General features: G+C 38.2%; 1 protein-coding gene across 3 annotated transcripts in view; it reads left to right on the top strand.

The window, feature by feature from the left end:
- GRID2 (glutamate ionotropic receptor delta type subunit 2) overlaps positions 1 to 26,968 on the top strand; it is a 679,111-nt gene that overhangs the window by 124,609 nt on the left and 527,534 nt on the right. For all 3 annotated transcript variants that reach the window (XR_010027765.1, XM_063156612.1, XM_063156611.1), the window contains exon 2: positions 14,335 to 14,490. Coding sequence is in view for 2 of the 3 variants with exons in the window: in XM_063156612.1 (XP_063012682.1) it covers positions 14,335 to 14,490 (156 nt within the window). In the remaining variant the exon portion in view is untranslated. The remainder of the gene's footprint in view (positions 1 to 14,334; positions 14,491 to 26,968) is intronic.

Below are 26,968 nucleotides of genomic sequence, written 5' to 3'. Positions count from 1 at the left end.
TTAGGAGTCATGCCTGCAGCTGAGATCTAATTCCTAGAAATGCCTTTTCCATTACCATTAAATACAGAATATTTAGATACCCTCTTCTTGCTTGGAAAGAGGCCAACAAGAGAGAGAGAGGGTTTTAAAAAGATCTTCTAAGAAACAAGTTTTGTTTGGCACAGTCTGCTGGGAAATCCCTATATCAGTGCTTAATTTTGCAGGGTTTTTACTAACCTCTGGTTAGGAATTTGAGTACCAGGAATTATGGGTGCAAAAGCATTTATATTAGGTAGAATTCTGGTGTAGTCTTTTGGAGTAATTTGACAAATTAATTACACATTTTGCCCGATAAAATATGCCACAATATACTCTAAGTATTCTGTAGTAATTGGTAATAATACAGTAGAAACTAATTAAAATGGTCCTCTGATAATTAAGTGATATGTTAATAATGAGATTCAAAACCTGTAGACAAATTTTTAAGCTGCATGTGTAGTCATGTGACAGACCTGTAGGCAAAGTCTGTGTGAGCCAAGTTTCTTCATCTTTTTCCAAATCATAAAAGGACTTGATTAAGACAGAAGTGACTGGAAAATCTAACTAAATATATCTACTGAAGTATTTAAATGCCAAGGAGAGCAGAATTTAGATTCTAGGCTTGAATGTAACATGTCCTTTTGGTTTGTAAAATAATTTCCTGATTTGCTTTAGTGTTCATGTTACAGTGACTGCTGGGGTTGTTTTCTCAAAGTTGCCAAGTAGATCATAAAAGATATTTTTTCTTAAACTAGTGAGCTGGGAAAATTGCTGATAGTAAAAGTCATTACAGGAAGAGTGGGTAGGTTATTCTTCTTTCCTGGGTTTCTCTATCTGTTTATTACTTAGGTACTTATCACTGGTGACAGAAAAAAAGATGTGCATTTTTTACAGGTACTGTTCTGCTGACTAGGGGAAAACAAAACCTAGATCTTGATTCCCAGAAAGATAGTAGATGGAATTATTTCAGATTATATTAATGTTTTATTGAAGAGAGATTTTTTTTTTTTTTTTTAATTATGGTGGAAATTTTCTTGTTCCCTTTTTACCCTTTTGCAAATGCAACTGACAGAACCAGCGGACACAGTCTTAAGCTGCACCAAGGGAAATATGGGTTGGATATCAGGAAAAAGTTTTTTTACTGAAGGAGTGATAAAGTATGGAATGGTCTGCCTGGGGAGATGGTGGGGTCACCATCCCTGGATGTGTTTAAAAGAAGACTGCATGTGGCACTTGGTGCCACGCTTTAGTTGAGATGTTGGGGCTGGGTTGGACTCGATCAGCTTTAAGGTCTCTTCCAACCTAGTCATTCTGTGATAAATAATAAAATTTTCTCAAAATGATCTGTTTCCTACAACTGGCTGCTGTCAAAATTCTTCTCTCTCTTTGGCTGGCTCCTCATGAACTTATATTCATCAGTAGAGATGATGCAGCAACAACAACAAGTTTGATACCTCCACAAGTGTCACTTCTGGGATTTTTTTATTCATGTTCCAAGTCTCTAAAGTGTATGTTCAAATTTAAATATGGTTAATGACACAATTTTTTCTTGTGTTTTTTTTTTTTTTTTTTTGGGGGGGGGAGGTTCTTTATTATTTAATCTTCTGTTTTCTTTTCCCACTTTCTGGTTCGCATTTTTTTCCTGATTTAAAATAGGTCTTAAAATTTAAAAGAAAACCTTTGCCTAAGTTACTCAACTTCAAATCTGTTCAAGTTAAAATGATTTTGAAGACATTAAACACCTTTTCGTCACCTTAAGTTTAGAGCCACTGTCATGGTTTAGGCCTGGCAAAGCCAGAGCCCCCATGAAAATACACTTTCCCTGGTGTCTGCTGTGAGCTGTGACCAGGAATAAGCAAAGCAGGCTCCAGCTTAAACATAAGGAAAAGTTTATTAACTAAACTACACAAACAATTACAAAACCACAGACAAAAGAAAAAAGGAAAACACAAGGAAAATGAAAACCTCACAAAAACACTCTCCTCCTCCTTCCCCCTAAATTCCCAATACAATACATCTTCCAAAATCAGCAGTTCTGGGTCCAACACCACCCTTTAGATTGCTCAAACTTTCAGTTCCTCAAGAGGAGAGGGAGTCCTTCCATGTGTCGTGGTGGCCTTTTCCGTCCTTGTTCCAGTGCTCTCACCACGGAACAGGGATCAGGGCTGCTTCCAGGGTTGTCTTTTTAAGGATGCTTTGTCCAGTTCCAGAAAAGCACAGTATCTCACCTTTTCACCTTTGGGACATCCGTCCCCCCCATATTTTATATACCCCCTGGGGCCGAGGGGTACCCACACTGAATCTTCTTTGGCTCTGGGACATTTCTCCCCCTGGACTCAGTCTCTGTATCACACGGAAACATGGCTCTGTCCATGGCTACACGAAAGAGTCAAGCATAAAATGCCACTCCATCTTCTCCATTCTTTCAACATCTGTCACTCTCTCTCTCTCTCTGGTCCAGAACTTCATCACTCATCTAGGAAGGGTTAATGTTCTGTAAGGTTTTCATTGTCCAAAAAAGGGTTAAAAACTCCTCCAGGTGGCCGGACTCCTGGCTGCACCCCCCCATCTCCTCAGCTGGGCTGCCTGCTGCCAGCACCTGTTTACTGAATTTCAAGGTAACGGCACACAAACACAGGCTGCACTCTCTCTCTCTCTGTCTGTCTGTCTCCAAGGGCGGGGGGGGAAGAGGGATGGCTGCCCGATGCCTCCTGGGGCTCCTCCACCCTTCCATCCTCAAGGGCCTCCTCACCCCCATCTCTGTCCAGGCCCAGGCCTACCACAGGGCTGCCCCTCCCCTGCCCAGCAGCAGCGGCTGGACGGGGGAAGGGAGATCCGACCTCCTTCCCTCGAAGTCCCAAGAGAGCCTCCCAGGGCCGAAGCTCTGCTTTTAACCCCTGTGTGTTCTCAGAGGTGTGTCCAAAACCCCACTGGCTACACCAGGTGCCAATATCAAAATCCAAGCACCCATTGGTTTGACCACAGCATCCCAAAATTCCCACTTCTTCCTGGTCAAACCACCACAGCCACTTCAGTTTAAAAAAAAACATTAAAAATCCAAACCAAGAACACAAACCAAAACCCACAACCTCTCCTCTTCAAACTCTCCTTCCAAAAAAAACAAACCGAAAAAACCCCTAAATCTCTTTTCCAATGAAATTTTTGATCAAGTGGGAACTATAATAATAGCATACTTACTGTTATTTTAATATCAGTGTTCCAAGATTATATGTGTTAAGTGACAGAAATAAAGATAGGTACTTTGAATAATCAGGTTTTTATTAGATTCTTCTAATTTTGACAGGCAACTAATTATGGGGTGTCTGAACAAGTCACTCCACATCTGCTTAATATTACTTAATCTCTAAAATGGGAGAGTAATTATTCACTTGCATATGGCTTTTTATAAGTTGTTCTTGACAGGTGATAACTTAAACCAAACATATAGTTCTAGGTCTCATTTTAAAAAAATCTAATGCCAGGGCTAGTTTCTGAAAAGTATTTGTGATCTTGGGCAGATTAATGTTTATTCCAGCTGTGGACCTGGAGGCTGACATTGGAGAAGCCAATGGAAGGAGCACCTGTTCTTCATTTTTCAGAGTCTGTCTTAAAATCAGAAATTTTGTCTTGTTTAAAAAAAAAAAAAAGTGCACACTTTTATAGCACCCTGAAAACTTCTCTTTAGCAGAACTCAAGCTTTTAATTGACTTGCAGTGAGGCTTTGGGAAATGCAAATTCACAGGCATTTCATAAGACAGTGAACTTTCAAAGAGCTTTGTATTTCTGAAGAATTGTAGTATTATTAAAACAATGGACAAATTAAATTGCAGCAGGGAGTTGAAGAAATTTATAGCAGGACTTTTTGGTCGTATTCTAATGTGTCTCATGTGGGATGACATTAACCTTTTCTTACTCTCCACTTCTTATTTTGACTGTTTTAAAATGGAAACATCATTACAATAATTTATTGGGTGGAATTTTTGAAATGAAAATTTTGTCAGCTTGTCTGAGAGATATTTTCTGAGAATCTATTTTTTATACACACATGCAAATGATGGGTTGAGAAAGTAGAAAATATTCTCTCAGACTTGAATAAGAAGTAAAAAGATGATATGACACCATCTTCTGTAGGAAGCAACAAAGAATTTAAGGATTCAATGTCCTTGATCATGAAGGCACTTTGAGCCTATAGTCCTGAATATTTAACGAGAGAATTTCAGAGTCACGTGGGCTGTCCTTTTGCTGAAAGGATAAAATTAAAAAAAAAAAAAGTTATCTTTAAGGGGAGTAACACTAGTTCAGGAAAATCTGTACTGAGAAGTAAGAACCATGTTTTTAGAAATAGAGTATTTGTACCATTCTTTGGAAAGTGGCTCTTTCTTGGGGCAATTTTGGATGTGGTTTTTGTGTTGAAATTGGAAACAGATTGCTTCCAGATTTGTTTTTCTTTGTAAAATAAGAGTGAAAGAAGTTACATATGTTAATTTTCATCTGTAATGTAAATTGCCCTCTACAAGACATTCCTGTCCTGTCTTGAAAGAAAATGGACTAATTTGTTTGGTTGATCCCATTTCCATTCAAATACAATGTTTGTGTGTAAATTTGCTGAATGTCTCTCCTCCAGAAGAATGGAAAAGCTGTTTAAGAAAAGGATTATTTTCGTAGTCCGCCTTTACATATTAAGTAGGGCTCATAAAACAGTTTCTCATTACTGCTTTCTTCCCTGTGTTATTTAATTCTTAACCATGGCATTCATATCACTGCATATTGTATTGGATAGATTTTTATAAGCAATATATTCAAAGGTCATCTGTCTGTACTTCACTGTGATAGCAGAGGAGTTGTGCATGCTCCATCATTGATCATCTTCAAGGTTGACTTGGATGGGGGTTTTAACAACGTGATCAGGTTAAGTGTCCCTGCCCATGGTCTTTAAAGGTCCTTTCCAACCCAAACAGTTCTGTGAGTCTGTGGCATGATGACTCAGCACCTTTGTCTTTTTTTTTTTAGAGGCAATAGGAGGCTGAATTTATACATTGTGTGGTACTCAAGAAATAGTCTCTTATTCCTGTAAATACTCTCCCAATGGCAATCTTTAGTGTCAACACCTGTATCTGTGTTGTAAGGTTTCTGTACTCCTTGAAATGATTAAACTGTTTGCAGCAAAAGGCTTGTGAAATGGGAAGGGAAAAACAGAGAAATGCCCTCCAGAAAAACTTCACGTGCCAATCTTTGCACTTTCACGTCTGTGTGTGTGTACACAGGCATATGTTTGTGTTCTAGCAACATCTCCAGCATATTGGGAATCTCATTCTTCTCCTCTAAGTTCAGCTGCTACAAGAGTGAGGTGCTGCAGCTGCCTCATGTCATAAAGAAATGGTTTGGCAGCAGTTTTCTCTCCATCTCTACCCAGGAGTCTGCATCATTTGATTAATTAAAGCAATAGCTTCTTTGAAAAATCACAAAGCAGAATTGTAGGTACACACAGATTGTGGTGATTGGGGTGGGGCTGTGTCCAGCCTCATCCCCATGGGTGCAGCTGTGAGCAGCACTGACAGCAATGAGCCATGGGGTGCCCAGGGGCACTGACCCATCACCAAAGGGAACAGAGGGCACACAGGGGCATGGCATCAACAGGAGGGTATAAAAGGCTGGGCTGAAGGACAAGAAGGGCAGATGCTTGCAGCCTTCTGAAGTGGTCTGGTGTTACTCTGTGTGGGCTGAAGCCTTCTGGCATTGTATGGTGATTACTCTGTGTGTTGTGGCCATCTCAGCTGTGACATGTGCTGTGAAACAGAATTACATACACAGGCAGAGCAGCAAGTATGAGAGCGGAAGACAGGTAATGACAAATGCTTAACAACTATTTAGGAGTTTTATTTTTTAGGATGCAGTCATCCTTGTGGACAGTTTGTGATGTGTTCTCCCATTAACAGGTAGGGGCTAAGAAAAAGGATGAAGTAGTTCAGTGAATCAGTGCTTTGCTCTGGTTCTAAACCAGCCATTAAACATGCCTTGAAAATACATTATAAAGTTACCTTCTAATATTCGTTTTTCAAGAATGTGGATACTATTCAGTAAATTTATGATCATCACATTAATTTCCTATATGGGGTATTAATATTATGGGAAGTCTATCTACCAAACCAGATGCTTTTCACAGCTAGACCCTAACTTGATAGTTATGGATATGACAGAAAACATGAAAAGCTTCTCATTATTATCAGCTCATTTGCTGCATAATGAATGTGAAGATATTATCACTGTAGTTAATCACCATATCAAGTTTAGAGTGGAATAGTGCACAGAAGATATCTTAATTCTTATGCTGTGAAAGGTATATTGTGTATAAAATTTCTTGTTTATATGATGATGAAATTGTGCCCTGCTGCATTTAGAAAAGTAGTTAGCAGTCTCCAATGCTCCAACAGGTGCTTATGCAGCACTTTTCCATCTGCAGGAGCAAATTCTTTGTGGCTCTGCAATTTGTGCAATTAGTTAGCTCTTAAAAAGAAAAACTAGGTGTGTGTCAATTGTTGTTTCTTTGATATAGTAGTTTTTACGCTCCTTTTCTACTTAAGGACCCCTTAAGTTAATGAGAATGTCGAGCAATTGAGAAGGGACTTGATTACTTACCTGGAGATTTTCTACAATTGCTTTTCAAGATGCCATTGATTTTATGTTGCATAGGAAAAGATGCATCAAAATAGATGGCTCATGGTGTGATTTTTGGGGCTGGCCTGTGCTAGGCTAGGAGCTGAACTTTGATCCTTGTGGATCCCCTCTAATTCATTATATCCCATGAAGTGCATTTCTTGGTAGGACCACAATGTTTTGCCTTCCTCTCCCTCTGTATTCCTCTTTTTTATACTTGGTAGCCAACAATAACACATCAGAAAAAGGAACTGGCAAATGACAGCTGCTTTTTAAATAAGATTAACAAGATTCAGCAGATGATTTTGACAAATTGTACCATTTGCTACATTAAATATAAGTGTAAAATGATGGTTTAGAACTTGAGAACAATTAGAAATATCTGTCAGGATGAGCTTAAAATAATTCAATGGAGATTGGAAGGAGTTCGTGTCTGTGCATATGTGCCTGACAGACAGTGTAAATAAGGAGGAGAAGATCTTAGAGTCTGTTCTTTCCAAATGTGAACATAATTCCCAATGACACTGATGTGTATCGACAACATTGTTATAGAATTAAACAGAAAAAAACATCCTATATGCATTCTGGTATTGGAGTAATTTTCAATATTTCCTGAGCTTCACAGGTCTGTAGTACCTATTGTGTGCAGATGAACTGACCTCAGACCACCTTCAATCATGTTAAAATTAAATTAAGGAATTGCAAAGACAATTGATTCTATACCTGCGGGCTTGTGTCCCACCTTACTTAGAAATTCAGTATCACCTTGTAATTTATAGGTTTGACATACAATACTTGGAGCATTGGGTCTCACTGCATGTAAATATGTTCAGAAATGCCTAAAAAGTGGAGTCTTCATTCAGTTTGTCAACCTGTCAAGCTACCATTCTTCCAAAGCTTGGTTGGTATATTCCAGAGATAACATAAAGGAGAAGGTGTAATGAAGTGCACATCCTCCTGAAGTCAAATAACTTAAAGCAAATAACAGTTTTCAAAGCCAAGCAGAACAGTCTCAGTTGTTTTACTGGAGATTGGGACATGAAAAACAACCATGTTTTGGCAGAAGAATGGAGAGATTTTTCTGTTATTTAGGTGATAGCTGAGCTTTTCTGACTTTCTGTGTATTTCAAGCAGACTTTGCCTGTAGCAATTTGCCAGATGTAGACACCTGTAAAATTCCTCATTCAACTCTGTTTCAACTATTTCAAGTTAGAAAATGAAAACAATAAAGGGAAGGAGTTGCTTTATCACTTCTGTGATATTCCAGTCATGTTGCTGATCTGAGAATGGCTAAAGTGCTTATAAAAGGAGCAGAAATTGACTGTGTGGGTTTCTTTCCCCACATATTCTGATTAGGTGTGGGCCTTGTATCTAATAATTTTGCTGCTGGCTTATTTTTTTTTTTTTCCATTACATTGAAAATGGATACAGTTGTTGTTATTGAAGGAGCTCTTTCTGGAGGCAGCAGGGATCTGTGTGCAGGCATATGTAGTGTATGGTCTCTCAGGGAAACAGGCATTGCTCATGGTCTGGGAAAATATCCTTTCTTCTCTATCAGAAGCAGACTTTTATAAAAGTCTCTTAAAAAAATGACAGTAGGCCTGATGCTTCTCTTAGTTGGTCAATCTTGTGTCAGTGGTAGGCAAGAAACTGTTTGGGAAGTTTTTCTGGTCTCATCTGTGCTGCAAAAAGTAGCAAGTAGAGCTTCCATATGTATGTGTAGATTTAAGGTGATTGTTTTAATTTTCTTTTATATGTCTGCTGATAAAGAGCGCAAAGTATTTTCTAATGTATTGTTCCATGTCTTTATTGTGCTTGTTAAAATAATAGATATGTAAAGTAGAAAGGCAAATCTTGCCTTTACAGTTTGGTGGGCATGGAGACATTATGTTCTTTGCAGAAGGAGATGGCGCAGGTGCTTCTCAGCCTACCCTGCTGTCTCTTTTAACATCATCATGGGAGCTGTGAAAGTCTTGAAAAATTAAAATGAACAAACAAGTAGTGTTTTCAAAAATTTCAGCTTGACCTAGATGCACTGTGGCGCTGAGATCCCAGCGGTGCGGGGCAGGGGGGCTCTGGGGAGCAAACACACGGGGCTGGTGGTTCCAGGTGCGGGGATTGGCTGTGCCCTGAGCTGGAGCCCCACGCTGGCCCGGGCGAGGCAGCCTGGTCCCCACGGGCTCGGTGCCCTGTGCTGCCGCAGCCTGACGTGCGGGGTGCCTCAGGACACATCTGCTGGCAGCTCCCTCCTGCTACGGGAGGTGGAGGAGTTCAGCTGCCTTCATGCTGCAGTGACAAAATGAAGCTCGCTGTGCTGTTTGTAAAACTTCATCAACTTGAAAGACAAAGGCAAAGTGTGCTGTTTTCCCTTCATTGACAAAAATCAAGGTGTGATCGCGCGTACTCGGCTGCCTGTTGGTCAATAGAGAAGCTTAACAGCAGCTCTAAATGTGTCACAATGAAATTTAGGGTCCAATTGTATGAGTGCATGCTGAATACCATAATGGGAGCTGCATGCACAAGACAAGGTCTCTGTGTGTGACTTCCTAAATTCCTACATTACTGCAGCCCCTCTCTGGAACTGCTGCAGTTCCTCTTGCTGTTGTTGACAATTATACCATTATAATTGGCCTACTAAAGCTGCATGCATATATTCTGTAAATTAAACATGATAGAATGCAATATACCCAAGCATTTGCCACTATAGTTAAAAAATTATTAAATTTGACACAAATCGTGCCAACCAGATATTCACCTGACCTAGAAATAACATGAGTTTTGGTTCTACAGTGTGTGTGAGGATCTCAAATACCAGAATTAGGCCTCTAGAAATGAATGTTTCCCAACCTTATTTGATACTGGGGAGCTGGATCTGTGGAAATGAGCTCATAGATCTGAAGGACATTTCAGATGAGCTTTGCCATGAAAAGTCAAAACTCTCAGCTTCCAGTTCTGAGCATTAATAGCACGGCTATCCTTCTCCCAGCAGCAGTGTTAACTTTCTCATTCAGAATAATAATTCAATAGCAGCAGTTGAGAAAATGCAGTAAAATTGGATTCAGACACTGGAAAAAATTGGCAATATCAGTGGCACAAAGAATTGTCATAGAATCGGGGGCTGCTGAGAACATGAGATAGTTGCTCAAAAAGTTTCTATGTAGACGTTACCATTTTCTTCCTTTTCTCTGCAAAAATTCCTGGAATGAACTAGTAAATTACTGGGCAAAGCATATATGGCTTTTATTGGTGAGGGCACTGTGTGCAATGTTAGAAGGTGAAAATCAAACGTGCGGAAACTGAACTGTGACCTCAATTCACAATGGCATTTAATCCATGTGGTCTTTGAAATAAGGCACTTAATTTTCTGAGACTAATATGGGGTACTGAAATCCAGAAATGTCATACTTTCATACGTAATATAATTTTAGCACTCAAGAACACTTCAAGCACTGGACTTTGTCCTTTCTTAGTTGGTAGATGAACAATGGTTTAAATCTCTTGCTTCATCCTTGAAATAATGACGCATTTCTCTCACATTTTTGTTTTCTGGACTGATTCCCCAAGACTGCTCAAATTACTGTAGAAATAGCTGATAATATCTAGTTTGCATTAATTTTTTTTGTTATTTATGGGTCAGTGGGACAAGGGATCTTTGAAAAGCCATTCTAATGATGTTATCAGTGTCTGAACTTAATGTGATTTGGTCTATATTAAGTAAAAATGACGGATTTCTGGTGGCATGGCTGAGTGCAAATGAGATAGTTAAATGCAAAGAATTTGCCTGCTAAACCACCCAACATAATTGATGTGCTGAGGATTTTTAAAAAGCCAGGGAAGAATGTTTGTGCTGTCCTCATCCAGATTCTGAAATAGAACTGGACGTAATGACATGCCAATAAAACAGGAGGGGGAAACTGGTGCACAGTGGTTGCTGTGTCAGCATGTTGGCTCCCGATGCAATCATGGGAGTGCTCCTCGAGCACAGTTAGAAATGACATGTTCAGTGTGAGGCCTCTTCCAGCTGAGATGAGCAGTGGGGCTGGAAGAGAAAAGAACAACATTAGTCTAGTTTTGAAGATTTTCTCCCTTTGTGTAAATAGTGTTGTTGCATTATTTTTCTAGAGTGAGTGCCTTACAATATCTATAGAAATAATTTTCTTCTCCTCCTGAGCTGTTATTACTTTCTGTAACAATTTTTCTTATGGTCAAAAGGGTTCATGTACTCCAAGTAAGTTTGTGGTCATCCCAGTTCTCTCATTTCCAGCTCTAGATGGAGAAATGAGACAGCATGTAGGTCTCACTAGGGAAGTAATTTTAAAGTCTGATAACCTTTATTTGTTCATTTGTGTTGCTTGGCTTGGCTTAATGACAGTATTGTGAAAAATACACATAAAAACTTCAGGCCTTGGCAAGCAAATATCATATTTCATATGTAAGGTTTAAGTTAAAGTTAACCATAAGTTAAGGGTTGCATGTTGAGTTAGAGGTAAAAAATTTTATATACTTCTTTCACATCAGAAAGATCAATCCTGTAAACTAGGAGATCATTCCTGAAATGACAGTGAAAGGAGAGTCTTCCAGCACTGTCCAAAAAATCCCTTCCATTTTTTCATTGAAATGGCTTTTCTTTTAAAAAACAAGCAAAAGTAATATCTTCCCCCCCCCCATCTGTAATATAGACAGATATATAGACACATGAAGAACAGCTGAAACAGGGACATAAAATTATGTGTATATGGGAATAGTAACAATTTTAAAATTATTCAGGGGTTTTGTGGCTTGACTGTATTTTCTTTTTAGGTTTTCAGTTTTATATAACAACTGAAATTAAATTTTGAGAATCAATTAAGTAATAAAATTTCTCTTCTTGCTATTTGAAAGTGTAATGCATGTGCTGCTGTGCACTGCCATCTCCTGAAAGGAACGCTGCTATCTTTATTATATCTTAAAAAGCTTTCTGTGTAGGGAAGTTAGATACTTGAATGAATAAGGCCTGAGTTTCTAAAGGAAAAGAATTGAATTCGTGCTTGGATGCTCTGACACGAACTTGTTTAGAACTTTTTTTTTTTGCAATTCAACTGTATATCTATGTGTTTTACTTATGGAGATACTCCTACACTAGAACATGTGTGATGTTGTATCTGTGAGGTAGTTTCTTTAAAATGTCAGATACAGTGTCTGTTATAGGGGAAATTTTGAAATTTCTGAAATATGGAACAAAAAAATTTCTGAAATATGGAGCCATAAAAACATAAGCAGAGGTCAGAGCAAAAGTGGAGGTGTTGTACTGAAGTGAGAAAGAGCAGCATTTGTGAAAACAGCATGGAGTTTGATCTAACCCAGTCCCTTATACATTTGGGTGGTGCCAGAGGTATGGCTTCTTGCAGGCTGAGAAACTGGAAAAAAGAATAGGAGTTTATTAGGAATACCTGTGTGTGTGAAAAGAAGAACAAGACTGTAAAGAAGGTTTACCTGTGGAGAACCTGGATGGATTCACCAGTTCAGGATTATCTTGGCAGCAGCCCTCAGTTGCTCAGTGGAAGGGCAAAGGTGCCGAAGGGCCTTTTTATGATGACACGTAGAAAAGAAACCTAGTTACCCGGGACTTTGCTGCATCCTCTACTCAATAAATGACCTGGGTGTTTTCGGGGACCAAGCCAGGCTTAAGATGGTATTTCCCATCTGTTGAGTAAGAGTCTGTACTCCACAATGTTGGCTGGAAGATCTTTGTTTTGCCACGCTGTTCTGCAACACAGTCAACATCTGCCTTGTGTGTGCATGAAATCTGTGTATATTCACTTTACAGTATAGCATTTGTGGCAGAGTTGCTCTCCAGGGATGGAATTTGACTAATTACTATAATTATTTTCTAATTCTTTTTCCCCCCTTAATTTTACCCTTGTTACTAAGTAGCCATGTAGAATCATTCCTTCGAGTATTTGCAGGGCTGTGTCATTATTATCAGTATGCATGTAAACCCCAAGTGAAGCCTGTGTGGGTTTGGTTTCAGTTCCAAGAGGCAAGAAACATGTTTGAAGATGTGTCTTGGACACTTTTTTGTCCCCTTTAAATGCTGGATGTATCCACAAATAGCTTTTTTTGTGGAGAAGACAGGGTTTGTAACATTTTGCATACCGAGTCTGTTTTTGGCCTTGTGTAGCTTTGCTTTATGGAGTTAAATAAAACTAGGGAAATTGGAATGGGGGCAAGGGGAAAAATGGATGTTTTCAACTGAGATTTGCACAGAGATGACAGGTGAATGAGGTGGAGAGGTAAAGAACAGCTGTTCCAGATGGTAGGAGCTTCAGGAGGGAAAATGCTGGAGTCAAAGCGGTCAGACTGTAGGAAGAGATGATGCTCATGAAGGATGAGTGGTGCTGGCAGCGAGATGAGTGTCAGAGGTCAGTGGGAAAAACACAGCAAACACTGTGTATGAAGTTTATTTGTCTTCAAGTAGCCATTTCCTCTAAATGAAGAGTTTTAAGTTCTTTCCAGTTCTGATTGCAGGTGCTTACCTGCAGCCTTCAGTGATCAGAGTTTTCTCTTGTCTTTGTTTGCCTTGACACATTTGCTGCCTTAGCTGAGTTCAATACTGACAACAGACACTCAAGAATAAATAAATACAGTTTTCAAAAGTCTGGTTTTAAAGCAGCCCTTCTGCCTCTCTAATCTACTGCCTGAGATTGAAAGCTTTAAAGGTGCTTGAAAATCTAATAGCCTTGATTTTAGGGTTTCAAACAATATATATAGCATTTGTCATAGGACTTTTTGAGCCATCTCTGGACAAATAGTTAATACAAAAAGAAAGTGTAAAATGATAGGAAACAAGTGATGCAAAAAGTGATGCGTTAGTTTAAAGAAGAAAAAAGTTTAAAACCTCTGGATTAGTTTTAGAGTTCTTTTTCAATATACCTGAAGAATTGGCTAAATGAGAGTTGGGCACTCTGACTCTGCGAGCTCTTCTTGAGTTTGTTGGTTGCCTGTTTATAGCGTTCTGCTGAAATGTTTTTGAAGAAATAGGCAGAACATTCACTTTCTGTGAGATTTATATAGGCAGTACTTATTTTAATTAAGCATTTAAATTTAACTTATTGACTTCAAGAGTTTGACAATTGGCTGGAATTGTTGTTTTGCAAATCCTAGAGGTATTACACTTGAAATAATTTATATTGGCTCCTGACCTGTCTATTGATTGTGGGTGTCAATTCTACCTCCTTTTCCCAGTGGTGCTACCTTTTTAGGCTTATTCTCTTTGTTTGAATTTGCTATTTTTTAATCATCAGTAGACATGATGTTAAATGTAGATCCTAGCCCACTGCAGTCATTCAATATATTAAGTGGCACCTTTGGAAGAAACTCAATTCTCATTTCAGAGCCATGTTCTTATGCAGATCATTTGCTTTGTGCCTAGCTAGTTTTCCCCAATATTTCTGACTGGCATCAATGCTTCCCTTCAATGTATATCTTAAATGATGTCAGAATTCAAAAAAATTCTGTATATTGTGAAACAGTTTCTGGGCTCTGTATAGAGAGAAACTTGTTTTAAAGATGAGGAAGACATGATGTTCTAGCAAAGAAATGCCTTAAGTGCTTATGATTAATGCTTTGGGATACTGCAGATGAAAGGTGCAATGTGATTTTTGTTCTTCCTTTCCTCCACAGGGGCAATTTTTGATGAATCTGCCAAAAAAGATGAGGAAGTTTTTCGAATGGCAGTAGCTGATCTCAACCAGAATGACGAAATCTTACAAACAGAGAAAATCACATGTTCAGTGACATTTGTGGATGGCAACAATCCTTTCCAGGCAGTTCAAGAAGGTAGGACAGCTAAAAAGATTTCCTCTTGTTGTTTCTGCTGTGACATGCAAAATATTACCTTGATAGTCTCCTATCCTTATGGGAATTTGTTGTTTTTGTTGGTTTCTTTTTATACGAAATATCAAATAGTGTATTTAATTTTGCTGATTTGGTTTCTGTTGGTCCTAGTGACTTATAGCTATAAAGTCAGCTTTTATCCATTTTCTGTGTATAGGTTGTTGAAATGTGATGAAGTCAGACACACTTTGCCTACTCCTTTCCCCTTTTCCAGACTGTTTGGAAGTTACTATCAAAATAATGACTACTTCCTGCTACTTTTTGGTTTAATTTTGGGCAACTAATGGCAACTTGTTGGGAAACAAAGGTTGTTGCATGGATAACCTTTTCATCCCACCCACTTGAGAAGGTTACCTGTTTTAAGGAGGGGAGTTAACCTGAAGATTCAGAAAGTTGCCTGTGCCCAGTACATGATGCTGTTCTCAGCCTGTCCTTTGTGTCATCCCACAATTACTGGACAAGGGGTGACGACATTGCTTTGGTCTCCTGTGACAGTGGCAGGATGATAAGAGAAAATAATATTTGAAATCCCTTTGAGCTGGATTAGTAAATCACTGGTGTGACTGAGCAGTTCTCTGGAAAGACCGCTGGGACAAGTCTTCAGAAATATGGATTCAAATTTGGGGTTTAAGCATTTGTTATTTCTTTGCTGTTCTGGAACAGTAACTTCTCTCTGAGACGCCAAAGTTATTTATTTCAGTTATATTACTAAACTTTTCTTAACAACAAAACTAAATTTTGATGATTTTCTAGCTCTGTATAGACACTTGAGATTTAAGGGAAATATGCAATTAGTTGTTCCAATATTCGTGAAATCAGAGGTTTGGGATCAATGGATTATTGTCAAGGCAATGCTAATGAAAAAGTCTTTAATACTTATTTTGGGTTTTTTTACCAATGACATTGTTAATTTTTGAGAATTTAGTGATTTAATATTTTTTTGTGTTGTTAAATTTTGCAAGTAGCTAGATCTGTGTAATGAGAAGCATTGCAGTCTCTGCTTGATATGGCTGAAGCACTAAAAGACATGATTTTGAGAGTATTCCAATTAGAATCAATTTTGTCTCTTTCAATCTGAAAAGGATAACACAGAAACTGGAACTACTGGATACTTTCAGAATTCAGAGGGGAAAATGACTTAACTCAGCCTTTTTAAGATGCCTTCTACATTGTTGGTATTTGAGCTTTTTTTTAAAATCTGGGATGGCTAATGCTAACTGATGGTCTGTGCTTAGCATTAATTAACTCTGAAACTTAGTTATCTATTTCCTGTATCATTGTGGTGGAGTAATTACAAACTTTATACAAAATTATGTTTTAAGTATCTTATTAGTGACTTGGAGAAACTAGGAATGCCTAGTAAAGTAGAACTATCAAAGGAGTTAATAATCCAATATTTCAATATTCAATTATTATTGTATGCAAAAGTTGTGTTTGTTGTTGTTGAAAGTATAGTCAACATTTGAAATGTGGATGGAGGAAATTTGACATAAATTTCGTTACCATCTGGTGGAGGAGTGAAAGGTCTGCTATGATATTGATGAGTTCAATATTTTCCAGTAAAAACTCTTTCTTGTAAATGCATGGTCAAATACAGCTACATGCCTAAGAAATAGAATATTCCCTATTTTTAAGGGCCCTGTATTTTGTTTGGAATAATCCAAGTGAAGAACAAAGGTCTTAATCTTTTGCATGTATGTATTGATGACATTTTGCTTGTTAAAATATTATACCAGAGTCAATGTGTTTGGTTTTAACTGAGCACAGGCAGCAGCTCCAGTGTAATAATTTGATTACTTTGCATAGTGTCTTGCCTTTCTCCTTTTCTCTGTATTTCTATATCACTCATTCCTTGGTCTTAATTGTATTTTTTATAAATGTTAGTAGCAGGGAAGGGGACCACTCTAACTTTTGCCACATATTGGTAAAAGTGGCATATTGACATGGTTAATAACAGGGACAAATGCTTAGCAGAAAGGCACTGTACTAAACATCAGGAAAAATGTTCATTTAAACAATCAGGCCATTCTGGTCTTTTATTTATAAAAGAAATACTAGAACAAGACTAAATCTCACGTTTTTCAGTGTGTGACATTTGGCATTGTCAAGCTTGCCTTTTTCATGCAAGCATGTCCCTTTCCTTGGAATCATAACACCCCTGAGTCTGAGGTCTGTGGCCTCTCCTATCAAGCACAGCCTAAATGTTCAAAAAATACACTATTAATTTAATTTACTATTTGCTTGTTTTAATTATTTTATTTAAACTGCTTGAAGTTTGCTTTGTTTTAGGCCACAATATCTGGAGTTTTTTAAAGTTTTGAGGTTTTTCTCATTGTATAAACTACAGAAGAGCCTTTAAAATCCCCAACTTTTAATGCTTGGTAAAATGCTTATTTAAAGCATTAGATTAATAATAATAGCTTAAAATTGGTCTAAATTTGTCTTTCAACTGCCCTTTTCAGTCAATAGAGAAGGATAAAGAATTTGCCTAGGACTGTGAATTTCAGAAATCCAACAAGTCATGAGCAAAGATGTGATAAAACAAGACATTAGGTACAGAGTTATTTTCATAATGATGCAGTAATGGACAACCTGCATAAAATCTTTTATTTAACTTTATTATTGAGATTGGCAAGTAACTCCCAAACAATGTAAACAGAAATACTCAGACACTTCATAATGATTTGGTATGTAAAGATAAATAATTTGAGAGGATTGCCAGCTGTGCAGTACTGTGTTCTTCCCTCTGAATCTGTTTTTATAAATTATTACCGTGCCCTTAAATGTCTTCCACTTGTACCTTAGGGCATCTCTTTAACAGCTCTGATTTGGGGGGATGATACTATAGCAAAGCTGAGTGGTTTTATCCTGGAAGACCTGTGAATGACATGCCCCATAATATCACTGGAAGTGCCCTCAGGGATCATTTATGTTCTAGTGCACAGAAACAGGAGGTGAAGTTCTTTAAGTTAGGAAAATTAGTCTTCCCTTCTGTTGGCCACAGAAAGGGCCAGCAGCAAGTGTGCTTCATCCCATGCCCTTGTGGAAGCTGCAGCCCAGTCACTGAGATTTGCCACAGTGACGCCTGTGGAAATGTCCAACATGGCAAGTTGCTTCTCTCTTTCTTTCCTTCTTTCTTCAATAAAAAGTGCTTCACAATATTTATGGTACTCTTCTGTCCGGTGTCTCAAAATATTTGTGTGCTTGTGTGATTGAGAGAGGGAGAATATTGTGATTTGGCTTTTTTGTGCTGTGCCCACGTCGGGTACCACAAAGAAAAAGCAGAAACTTAAGTTTTCTTTGTATATAGACATTAAAAAAAGTAGGGATAGTCAGGTACTGTATGGCAGCTAGGCAGTGATTTGGCACTATGGAACAAGGAATTATGACCCAGATCCATACTGGTGCTAATAATATATATTAGTATAATCTTTACTTCCTTTCCTGTGAGACTCCAATTTACAGCAGTATTTAAATAGGGGTGGGACAGGCCTTCAAAAGGGCTTGAGTTCTACATGTACTTAAACTGTAGTTTTGTTTTTTTTTTTAATATAAAAGACATACATACTTCTCTATTTCTTTTCAGTGAACACTTTTTTCTTTCACTGGGAAATTTGGTTGAAATTAATACAACACCTGTTTTCTTTTTTGTCAGAAAATCACTCTATTCTCTTATTTTTCTCTTAATTTTATTATGCTGGTGCTTACTTGAATACACTAATAATTAAAGCTTTAATTTTATGGTTCAGAGCCTGCTGTTTCCTCTATTCCTTAATTTATCATTAGTAGTACAACCATACAGTAGCTGAATGGCTGATGGAAAATGTGTGATGGCCTTTGCATTTTTGTGGGAAGGGAAGGGAATTGGCTTTGGTAGCTTGGACCAGATGCAATACTTTGGCTTGTGCTGATACATGTCCTTGAGCAGCACATTTCCTCAGCCTTCATGCTGCCATTTCCACTTGCACACCAAGAGTTATGGAGCAAACTCTGCAGGAGTTTGCAGTGCTTGAGGCATCCACAGCATCTGGAAAGTAGTCAGAGCTCAGCCAAAGATGTGTGTTGTCCTTGGAGATCCATTGGCAATGTTTTAACCTCATGGCCAAAATGTTATTTTCTTGTAGAGCTGGTGTTTTTTTTTAATCTTACTCCTTTCTCTTAACTCTTTTTTTATCTTCTTTTGACGATTATCCTGAATGGTAATTCTATAATAATCCAATGTTCTATAGGTTACCTATAACACATGACAAATAGGTTTGACTGAAGCCGTTTGAAATTAACTTTATTGAACACATTTTCCTATTGCAATCACATATGTGTGAGGCTTATTTTTCCTTTTTTTTTTCTAACCCAACCTTTTTGTCATTCAGGGTAGTCACCAGAGTATGCTTACAGACACCAACTCAAGCCTTCGTAATGGCTTTTGAAAGCTTATTGTGATCAGTGAAGTAAATAAGGCAGTGAGTCATAACTAAATGGGATTCAGCTGTAGAGCAACAGAGGTTTGTAGGGCAGCAATATGTATGAAGGTCACATGTAGGATTTTATTCAAGCAAAGTTTTATGGTCAGAAATTACAACCTGATGGATACATCTGCTTTGGCCTTTGGGACTTGATGAGTGTAATAAGATTGTCCTTTCCCATTTCTCTGATCACTGTAAAAATCTGTTTAAATACACAGATTTCATGGACTGCTAAACTTTCTTTCACTTTATGTCACTTCTTTTTTGATATTTCTCAGCCTTCCTTGTGCTGTTTATTAACCAGTACATGTTTGATTTGAGATTAAGCCTTTACAGGGTTCAACTTCTTCACTGCCCCTCTATTTCATTTCCGATATGCTTTTTTATTTCCTGATAGAATGGATTTTGATGTGAAAAGATATACTGAGGAGGAAGAAAACATCAAGGAGGATCTGAGCTAGAAAAACTCAAGGAAGAAGAGGAGGGGAAGCATTTCAATAATGATATAAAACTCCTTTGTAAAATCAGAAACGGTCAGAAGTGTTTGCAATTGCAAATTGCTTTTATCATGAGCACTTCAGATAATACGATAGGAGATTTTTTGAATTACCTGTCCTCTGTGCTTTCTCATAATGTACCAGAAGTTGCAGCACTTCTCTTTGTTCAAGAGGTGTTGGGTCAGGAGCCTTCTCCCTTAGTTCTCATTTAAGTCTTCCTAACCCCACAAAATCAGATCTTTAATCTGCATAAATGGACCATGGGAGTCCAAGTGCTCACAGCTTAAGAAACAAGATCTTGATGCACTGGTTTATAACAGCCTGACAGTTGGGAAGGCAGTTGGTTGCATGGGAAAATATTAGGTGGGAGTGAGCACTGATGGAAGTAGAAAAGGGACATGTAGTGGAGGTTTTGTTTAGGATGAGTAGGATGCACATTTAACACATTTTCAGCAACTATTTCACAGATCTCGTGACCTTCCTTTGCCTGGAAGTAATCTACTCAGAACATACTGGAGGCTGTAAAAAGGAGGTCGGATTTATTCTCAAAAAGACCTCACAGTGGTACAGCTGATGCAGTAATTGCAAGACTTCCATCACTTTGCGGCCTCTGGGTTTTGAGCCCCAATGTTTTCTAGTTGCAAATTCTTTCTGTAATAATGTTTTCTTCTATTGTAAGACTGCTTCCATTATCTTTGTTTTCAGTTTGAAAGCAAACTCTGGCAGCTGTAGACTGCACTAGGCTTTCAGATACTAGAAGATTAAAGTCATTTCTGCTCAGCTCAAAAAATGCCCCCAAATCCACATAAAAAAAAAGAGAAATTAAAAAAACTCAGCCTGTCAGGAATGACTTTTTTCAGGCTAGTTTAAACAAAGTGAGCAATTAAGCTATAGATATTGTGGTGATTGAAGAGCCTTCTCTGCAGTAGGCTTTCCAAATTGCTGAGCCAAAGAGGGGAGGCAAGAGCCTTATTCCAGGCTGGCACGAGATCCTGGCATCCTTTAGGTGCTGTGACCCACTTTGTCTCCCAGAGCACCTAAACCCTGCTGGATGCACACTTTAGGAATGCTGCATGTTTGTTATGGTTTAAGGAAAGAATGCTAGTGTTTCTATGGAAACAACTTTTCTTCAGGTGGGCAGGAGACCTGGTAACATCCCTAGTTACACTTGGCTGCACTGCAGCGTTCAAATCCAGCTCTGTGACTGAAGGTGTTGGTGTGAGGTGTTTGTGAAGCACCAAGGACTTTGGTGCTTTAGAGTTTGCGTTAGCCACCACTACCTCTCAGGAGTGTTTCCCTCCACCTTCCCCTGCTTTCCCATGACTTGAAAACAGCAGGAGTGATTTTCCTAACGCTGATGCCATTTGCCATTTTCAGTTGCCAAAGTTTGGCTCGACTTAATTTTTATGGCAGATTTTGACATTTTTTATCAGAGCTTCCACTTTCAAGTGACAGGCAGGAATTTTAATAGGCTTGAAAGAATTCATTTCCCAGACTGTTGCTTGAAAAGCATGTGACTGTGAGACTATTAACCTCTAACCCTTTTTAAAAAGGTGGATCAAATAAATTAATATATAGCCCCTTGACAAGTGTAATGCCTTTTGATGGTGAGGTGTAGAGCGATTTTATCACGTTACTGTAGGAGAAGCTGGACAGGCTGCTGTTCTGCCGTACTTACACTTTAAATCTAGATGGGATCATTTCTGATTTTGCAATAGACATGTTTCCACTTGCAGTTCACAAGTGCCCAAAATGTGTTTTCATACATTAAGCACGGAGCTTCAGTCTGCGGTGTTAATGTACTCTGACACACTGCTAGGGGTTTACTTTTAAGAGAGCTATGCAGATTGTGATGTGATTAAACAATATCAGTAGTATGTTTAAACGTTTAAAGCCACTATGCCTGGAGGTTTTTGGGGTATTTTAACAAACAGAGGCATGGAGACAAAGTAAATGAGAGATGCTTCATCTTCCTCGATGCCAATTATTTAACTAGCACCCTGAGCTATCAGTCCCCTAAAGTAATCTCCTTAAATAAGCAACGGACACACTATCTGGATTTCCTTCCCATCTTTTTTGTGAAGCAATGTCCACTAAAATCACTGGAGCAGTCAATCATCTCTGTCCAACCAGACATGTATATTCCCAGACAGGCCTCACAGCCTGCAAGCTTGCAGCAGGTTGTGGCTACTACTGAGCAATGAACTGCTGCATTCAGCTCCTTTCTGCTGTACGGAGTCCTCCTGAGTCCTCTCATAATCTTAACTGGAGATTTTGCTTTTATTTCTCCTGGCTAAATTCTATGAATTAAGTGAAAGTCATCTGGTCCTTGTTTCACCATACAAATAGGGATCCAATTCCTTACAGATTCATATTTGCTGCATCTATGTATTTCAGTGCTTGTCTAAAAGTCAATAGAGTTAATTAATTTCAATTAATTTCTTAATTTAATTCTCCCCTTTGAGCCTTCCTTGCACTTCTTAATTCTCTTCTCAAAAATGTTTTATTTCATCTGCAAGCTGATTTTGTTATAGCCTGTTAGCTCTTTGTCACTGTATACTTAGTAAGTAGACCAGTCTGCATTTGAGGCGATTGGGTATTTGCGTGCTTCAAATAATTTTAAACGTACTCTTCTCTCTCTCTCTCTCTGTATAACCAGAGACAAAGTGTACTTTATGGAGGACAGTGGTGTTTTAAAATCTAATTTTGGTAATGAGGAAATGAGCCATGACAACTCTGGAGGTGAAGCCTGAAGTGAATTATGGAGGTCATTCTCTTAGACGGGAAAATTAATTATATTTTAGCTTGGTTCCCTGTTACTTAGACCCTTTGTATTGTGTACTACCAAGTAATTTTGACTAAATATCAATTAATGAAAAATTACCTGGGCAAAACAGTGCAGTTATAAGGACAGATGTAGAAACTAGGAACAGTTTTATTAAAACACTAATCATATTGGAAAACCATAACCTAACCTTTTGTTATTCTCTTGAAAGAATGGCTGCTGTGGGATTTTAATGCTCATTCGTTTTGGGTATCATTGGACCTTTAGCTCCTGTGATTACAGGCTCTTCTGAAACTTATTTTTCTCCTTAAAATCCCATCTTTTCAAGTTCTTTATTGTGTAGTCTGAAAGAACATCGAAGTGAACCAAGCCACTCTGAAGGATTCCACACTAAGTGCAGCACTTGCAGAGGGCAGATGAAACAGGTAGTGTTGATGGTAGTTAAAAAACATTTACTCTGAGCCTGGAATAGAAATGGGAGTCTTGCAGAGCCTTTTGTGTTCTATTGACACACGAGTGGGAGTTTGGGCTCGGAATCTTTATGTAAGGGTATAAAGAATTAAGGCATGGGGCTTAACTTGATGTGGAAATTAAGCACCTGCTTAAAGGCTTTCCTGAGCAGGGATATACTTAAGCAATCCTAAATCAGTGACTTAATTTTCTTTGGCTGCTGGTATTCGTTATTTTGTTTACTTTAAGGGCATATTTTCTCCAGAAACTTGTAGATCTTTGCAGCATTTTCACAGCCTGCACCTCTGGTTGTCCAAATGTGCCAGGTGGCTGTAGCTCCTCTGGTATTGCTAAGAGCATAAAATATGGCTGCAGGTCATGGCTGTGCCTTGTGACATCTGGAAAAAAGTTTGAAGTGACAATGGATCTTCCAGAGTGCCAGGCCACAAAGCACAGCTAAATAAGTAAAAGCCTGCAGAAATTTGTCTTCTGACACTACATTTCACAACAAGAGCGTTATGATGTACAGGGCTTGATCGTCAGAGTAGCAGAGAGCTGTACTCAGAAATTGCAGTTTCATGTTACAGGTAAACAATTTATGTTCCTCCCATCCCTTTGTGACCTGGTGCAGGAGAGGAAGCCAGCAAGGAGCTACTTTGTTTTTCAGAAATATTATGTGTCTTTAGTAGCAAGCTGTGGCTCAGCAGCAAGCCCTGAGATAGCCAGCCCTTGCCAAGGGCACGGGAGGGGAGTACAGACTCCCTGTTCCAGGTGCAGCCAGATGTTGGAGCAGCTTGCTCTGATGCTGGGTGCCAGGAGCTGAAAGTAAATGATCGTGAGTTGTCAAATACAGAAAAAAACCAGCTGCCCTAGGAGGAGAGGCTTTTGCACTTCTGAAATGCCATTTCAGTGAAAAAGGGCATGAGAACTTTGTTTCCTGAAGAGAGAAGGTGAATGTTTTGAGAAAATCAAATCCGTTCAGACTTACAAGGAGGTTAAAAAAAAGTGCCTATGTTGTAGCAGTTAACAGTCTCTCTAATGGGTGCAGTCTGAAGAGTGAGGTGATGTAAAATAGGGCCCTGTCAAGACATTTGTAAAAAGGCTCATTAGTTTTGTTTAAAACATGAAATCTGAGTTTCTTCCTGAGGTCCTAGCTATTCCTAATTTTCTGATAGAAAGGAAAAGGAGGTAAATTGGTACAGATGAAGGCATAGTGTAACTTTGATTAGGCTAGCTTGCCTTTAAATGTGTTTTTCCTTCTTAATTTGGCACTGGTGGATCAAATGCTGAGCCAAAATTGTATTCTTCTGTGTGCTGAACTGGTTGAATTCCACATACCATGGAGTAGAAACTGCCTACTGTGGTGAGAGCAGGAAAGAGTCTAGAGATAGCTATATAACATGGGAGCAAGCAGTATCTAGCTCAGTTGGGTTAGCAAAACACAGTGACCTTGATTTAGAATAGAAATAACTGAGTGTAAAACATGCCTCTGAAAGCACTATCTTAAGAAAATGTTTAAGTCATGTTCTTTGATGTCTTAGTTTACTTGGCATTAAAATATGTATTGTTCTATCTCATCTTTATATTAAGAAAACCCCAAATAAACAGTCAAAAATCAAGAAAAAAAAAACTGTGGAGAAAAATATTTTCCTTTATTTGGGAAAGGATAGGCTTTTCTTTGTACTCTTTCTTAGTTACAACTACTTTCTTACTACATAAAATATACCTTCCAATAACATATAACTGTATTATATTGATTTACTAGGAATTCTGCAGTTGGGATCTTTTTTTCATTGAATTTCATTATTTGGAGGATTAACTTTTTGAAAGGTCAGCATCCAGGAAAGCTCCATGCATAGTTATTGAGTGGCTCTCTAAGTCCCACACAAGTAATGATTTTTTTTAAGCATAAAACATAGTTCTTTTTCAGTATTTCTCTATCGTGGAGAATTTCCCTTATATTTTGTTTCTTTTTCTTTGCATAGTACTCATGCCTGAAACTTTATTATTGAAATTTATTGTGAATTTTTTTTTTTGTCATAAGGAAGAACACATGGTCATAATTGATGCAAAGTACTAGTTAAACCTTCTGTCAGCTGAGCCTTTAGATCAGTAAGACTTTTTTAAATTTGGCTCTGAATCATCACAGACAAACTTGCATAAAAACTAATTTGACAGGTTATGATGTGCTCCATGGAATCAAAATTCTCAGGAGTTTGTTTCTGCACGGGGAAAGCAGCTGTGGACATAACAAATGGGGCTGGCTATGGCTTGTCTCAGTTACTCCTTTCAATAAACTTAGTGAGAAAAGCCATGTGTTTTAACATACTTGTTTTTGGCAAGTTCTGTAATCCTGAGATTGCTTGGACTTTGAGCATAACTAGTATCAAAACTCCAAAATGTAAATATATTTGGCCTTGCCAAGATCACATCTCAAGATTTTCTAAGTTCAACTTTTGAGTCTTGACACTAGGTTGATATATGTAACATATTTGCCAGTTGACATATATTTCTTCTCTTTGTGTGATCTTTATTTTTTGCTGCTCAGACATTCATTTCACGTGCAGTCTAACTTGACAAGAAAGTTAGAAGTTTCTGTGTATTTGCAGATGTTCCTTTTGGAAGCTCCAGGGGGTGTGGGTGGTGAATATGCAGGGTCACCTTCTATTCCTAGCCAGAACAGCCTCTGGAGTAGCCCAGATGGCAACTGCTGATGCTCCAGCTCTGACATGAGCTATGCTTCCAAGAAGAGTTTTGTAATTTCTTCTTTGTGTAACACAATGTCAGTTGCTGCTACAGTTGGGATGGCTTTGAAAGACATGATTCCTTGGTCAAACCTATCAATAAGTTCATGTTCTGTGATGTTTGTAAGGAGTGCACCTTGAAAAACAACTCTTTCAAAGTGGGAATGGGCAGCTGAAAGCAGCAGCTTCCAAAAGCATGAGAAAGCTACAGTCCTGCCAGCACTCTTAATATTAAGGGCATTCTTAAAACTAGTTACACATCAGTGTATTAGTTTTTAAACTTCAAGTTATTTTCTGGAACTTCCACCTCAATAGTTTTTTTTTTTTTTGTTATTTGGAATTTTGAAATCTGTTTTCCTGTGTGTGCTCTGTGTCTTCAGCTTGTGCACTTTGTGCCTTTATAGACCCTATTTTGGGACTGCAAGAGGCGTTCTTGAAGAAAAACTTTTTGTGAACAAACTTGTATTCACCTCTTGCATTAATGGGAAGGGAGTTTCAGGAGAAAGGCTTAACTTTTCTTCCTATCACTGGCAGTAAATAGTGACTTGCAAGTTTGTCCCCTTTTGTTTTTCATATCTAATAATGTTTAATGCAGGGGGACCAACTCATGTAGAACCCTCCTCATTGTCTATTCATTGGCTTCAGGAGTTGGACTTGATAATCCTTGTGGATCCCTTCCAACTTGGAATATTCTGTGATTCTTTATCTGAGCTGGAGAAGTAATTTATTTTGCAACATGAAAGAAAAAGTGATTTCCAAAGTATCTGTGGATGAGTGATTTCCTTTGATAATGAAAAGCAGAATTTTGAGTAGTTTTCCTTCATGGGAATTCTTGTGTTGTTGAACTATGGTATCTTCCTCCATAAACAGCTTCTAGAGAAGTTCTTGAGCTTTTCCTTAAAGGATGACATCTTCCATTCTTCTCCCCTTGCTTAGTTTGTTCTTGCTGATTTTTTCTGGAGGTTATTGCTTGCATCTGCAAGTATTTGTATCTGGCCATTTTTAATATGTTTATGTAAGAATTGAGAATGAAAGTACCTGTCTTTATCCAGCTTTATGAATATGAAAAATTCTTCACTCTAAATTACCTCTGAAAATCTGTATAGCTACTAATGCTTGGAAGGGTTAGGCTGAGCAAATCTTTCTGATAATTTGAGTGTGATCGGTTGTGTGCAAGCTGGAAAATACTACATGGAAAAAAATCCATAGGCTCAACACTTTGTCTGTTATAGTGATTTTTATTCAAAGTCAAGGCTTAGAAGATAGAAACAAAATAGCATTAATAAAACTGGGTTACTGTAGTGTTTTCTGTGTGAAATTTCCTTGCTGCTGAGATCTTGGTGGGTGTCACTTCTAAGCAGAGCTAATTTCAAACTTAAGCTAGATTCTTCACATTGCAAAAGGGTGTGCAGTATTAGTAAAGGTAGTTGAAATATGCAAAAATATGTAAGAAAGGTCAAAAACCAACAGAAACTGTGTAGG

This window comes from Melospiza melodia, chromosome 5 (assembly GCF_035770615.1).
Source record: "Melospiza melodia melodia isolate bMelMel2 chromosome 5, bMelMel2.pri, whole genome shotgun sequence".
Lineage (NCBI taxonomy): Eukaryota > Metazoa > Chordata > Aves > Passeriformes > Passerellidae > Melospiza > Melospiza melodia.
This window is presented reverse-complemented; position numbering and strand designations above follow the sequence as displayed.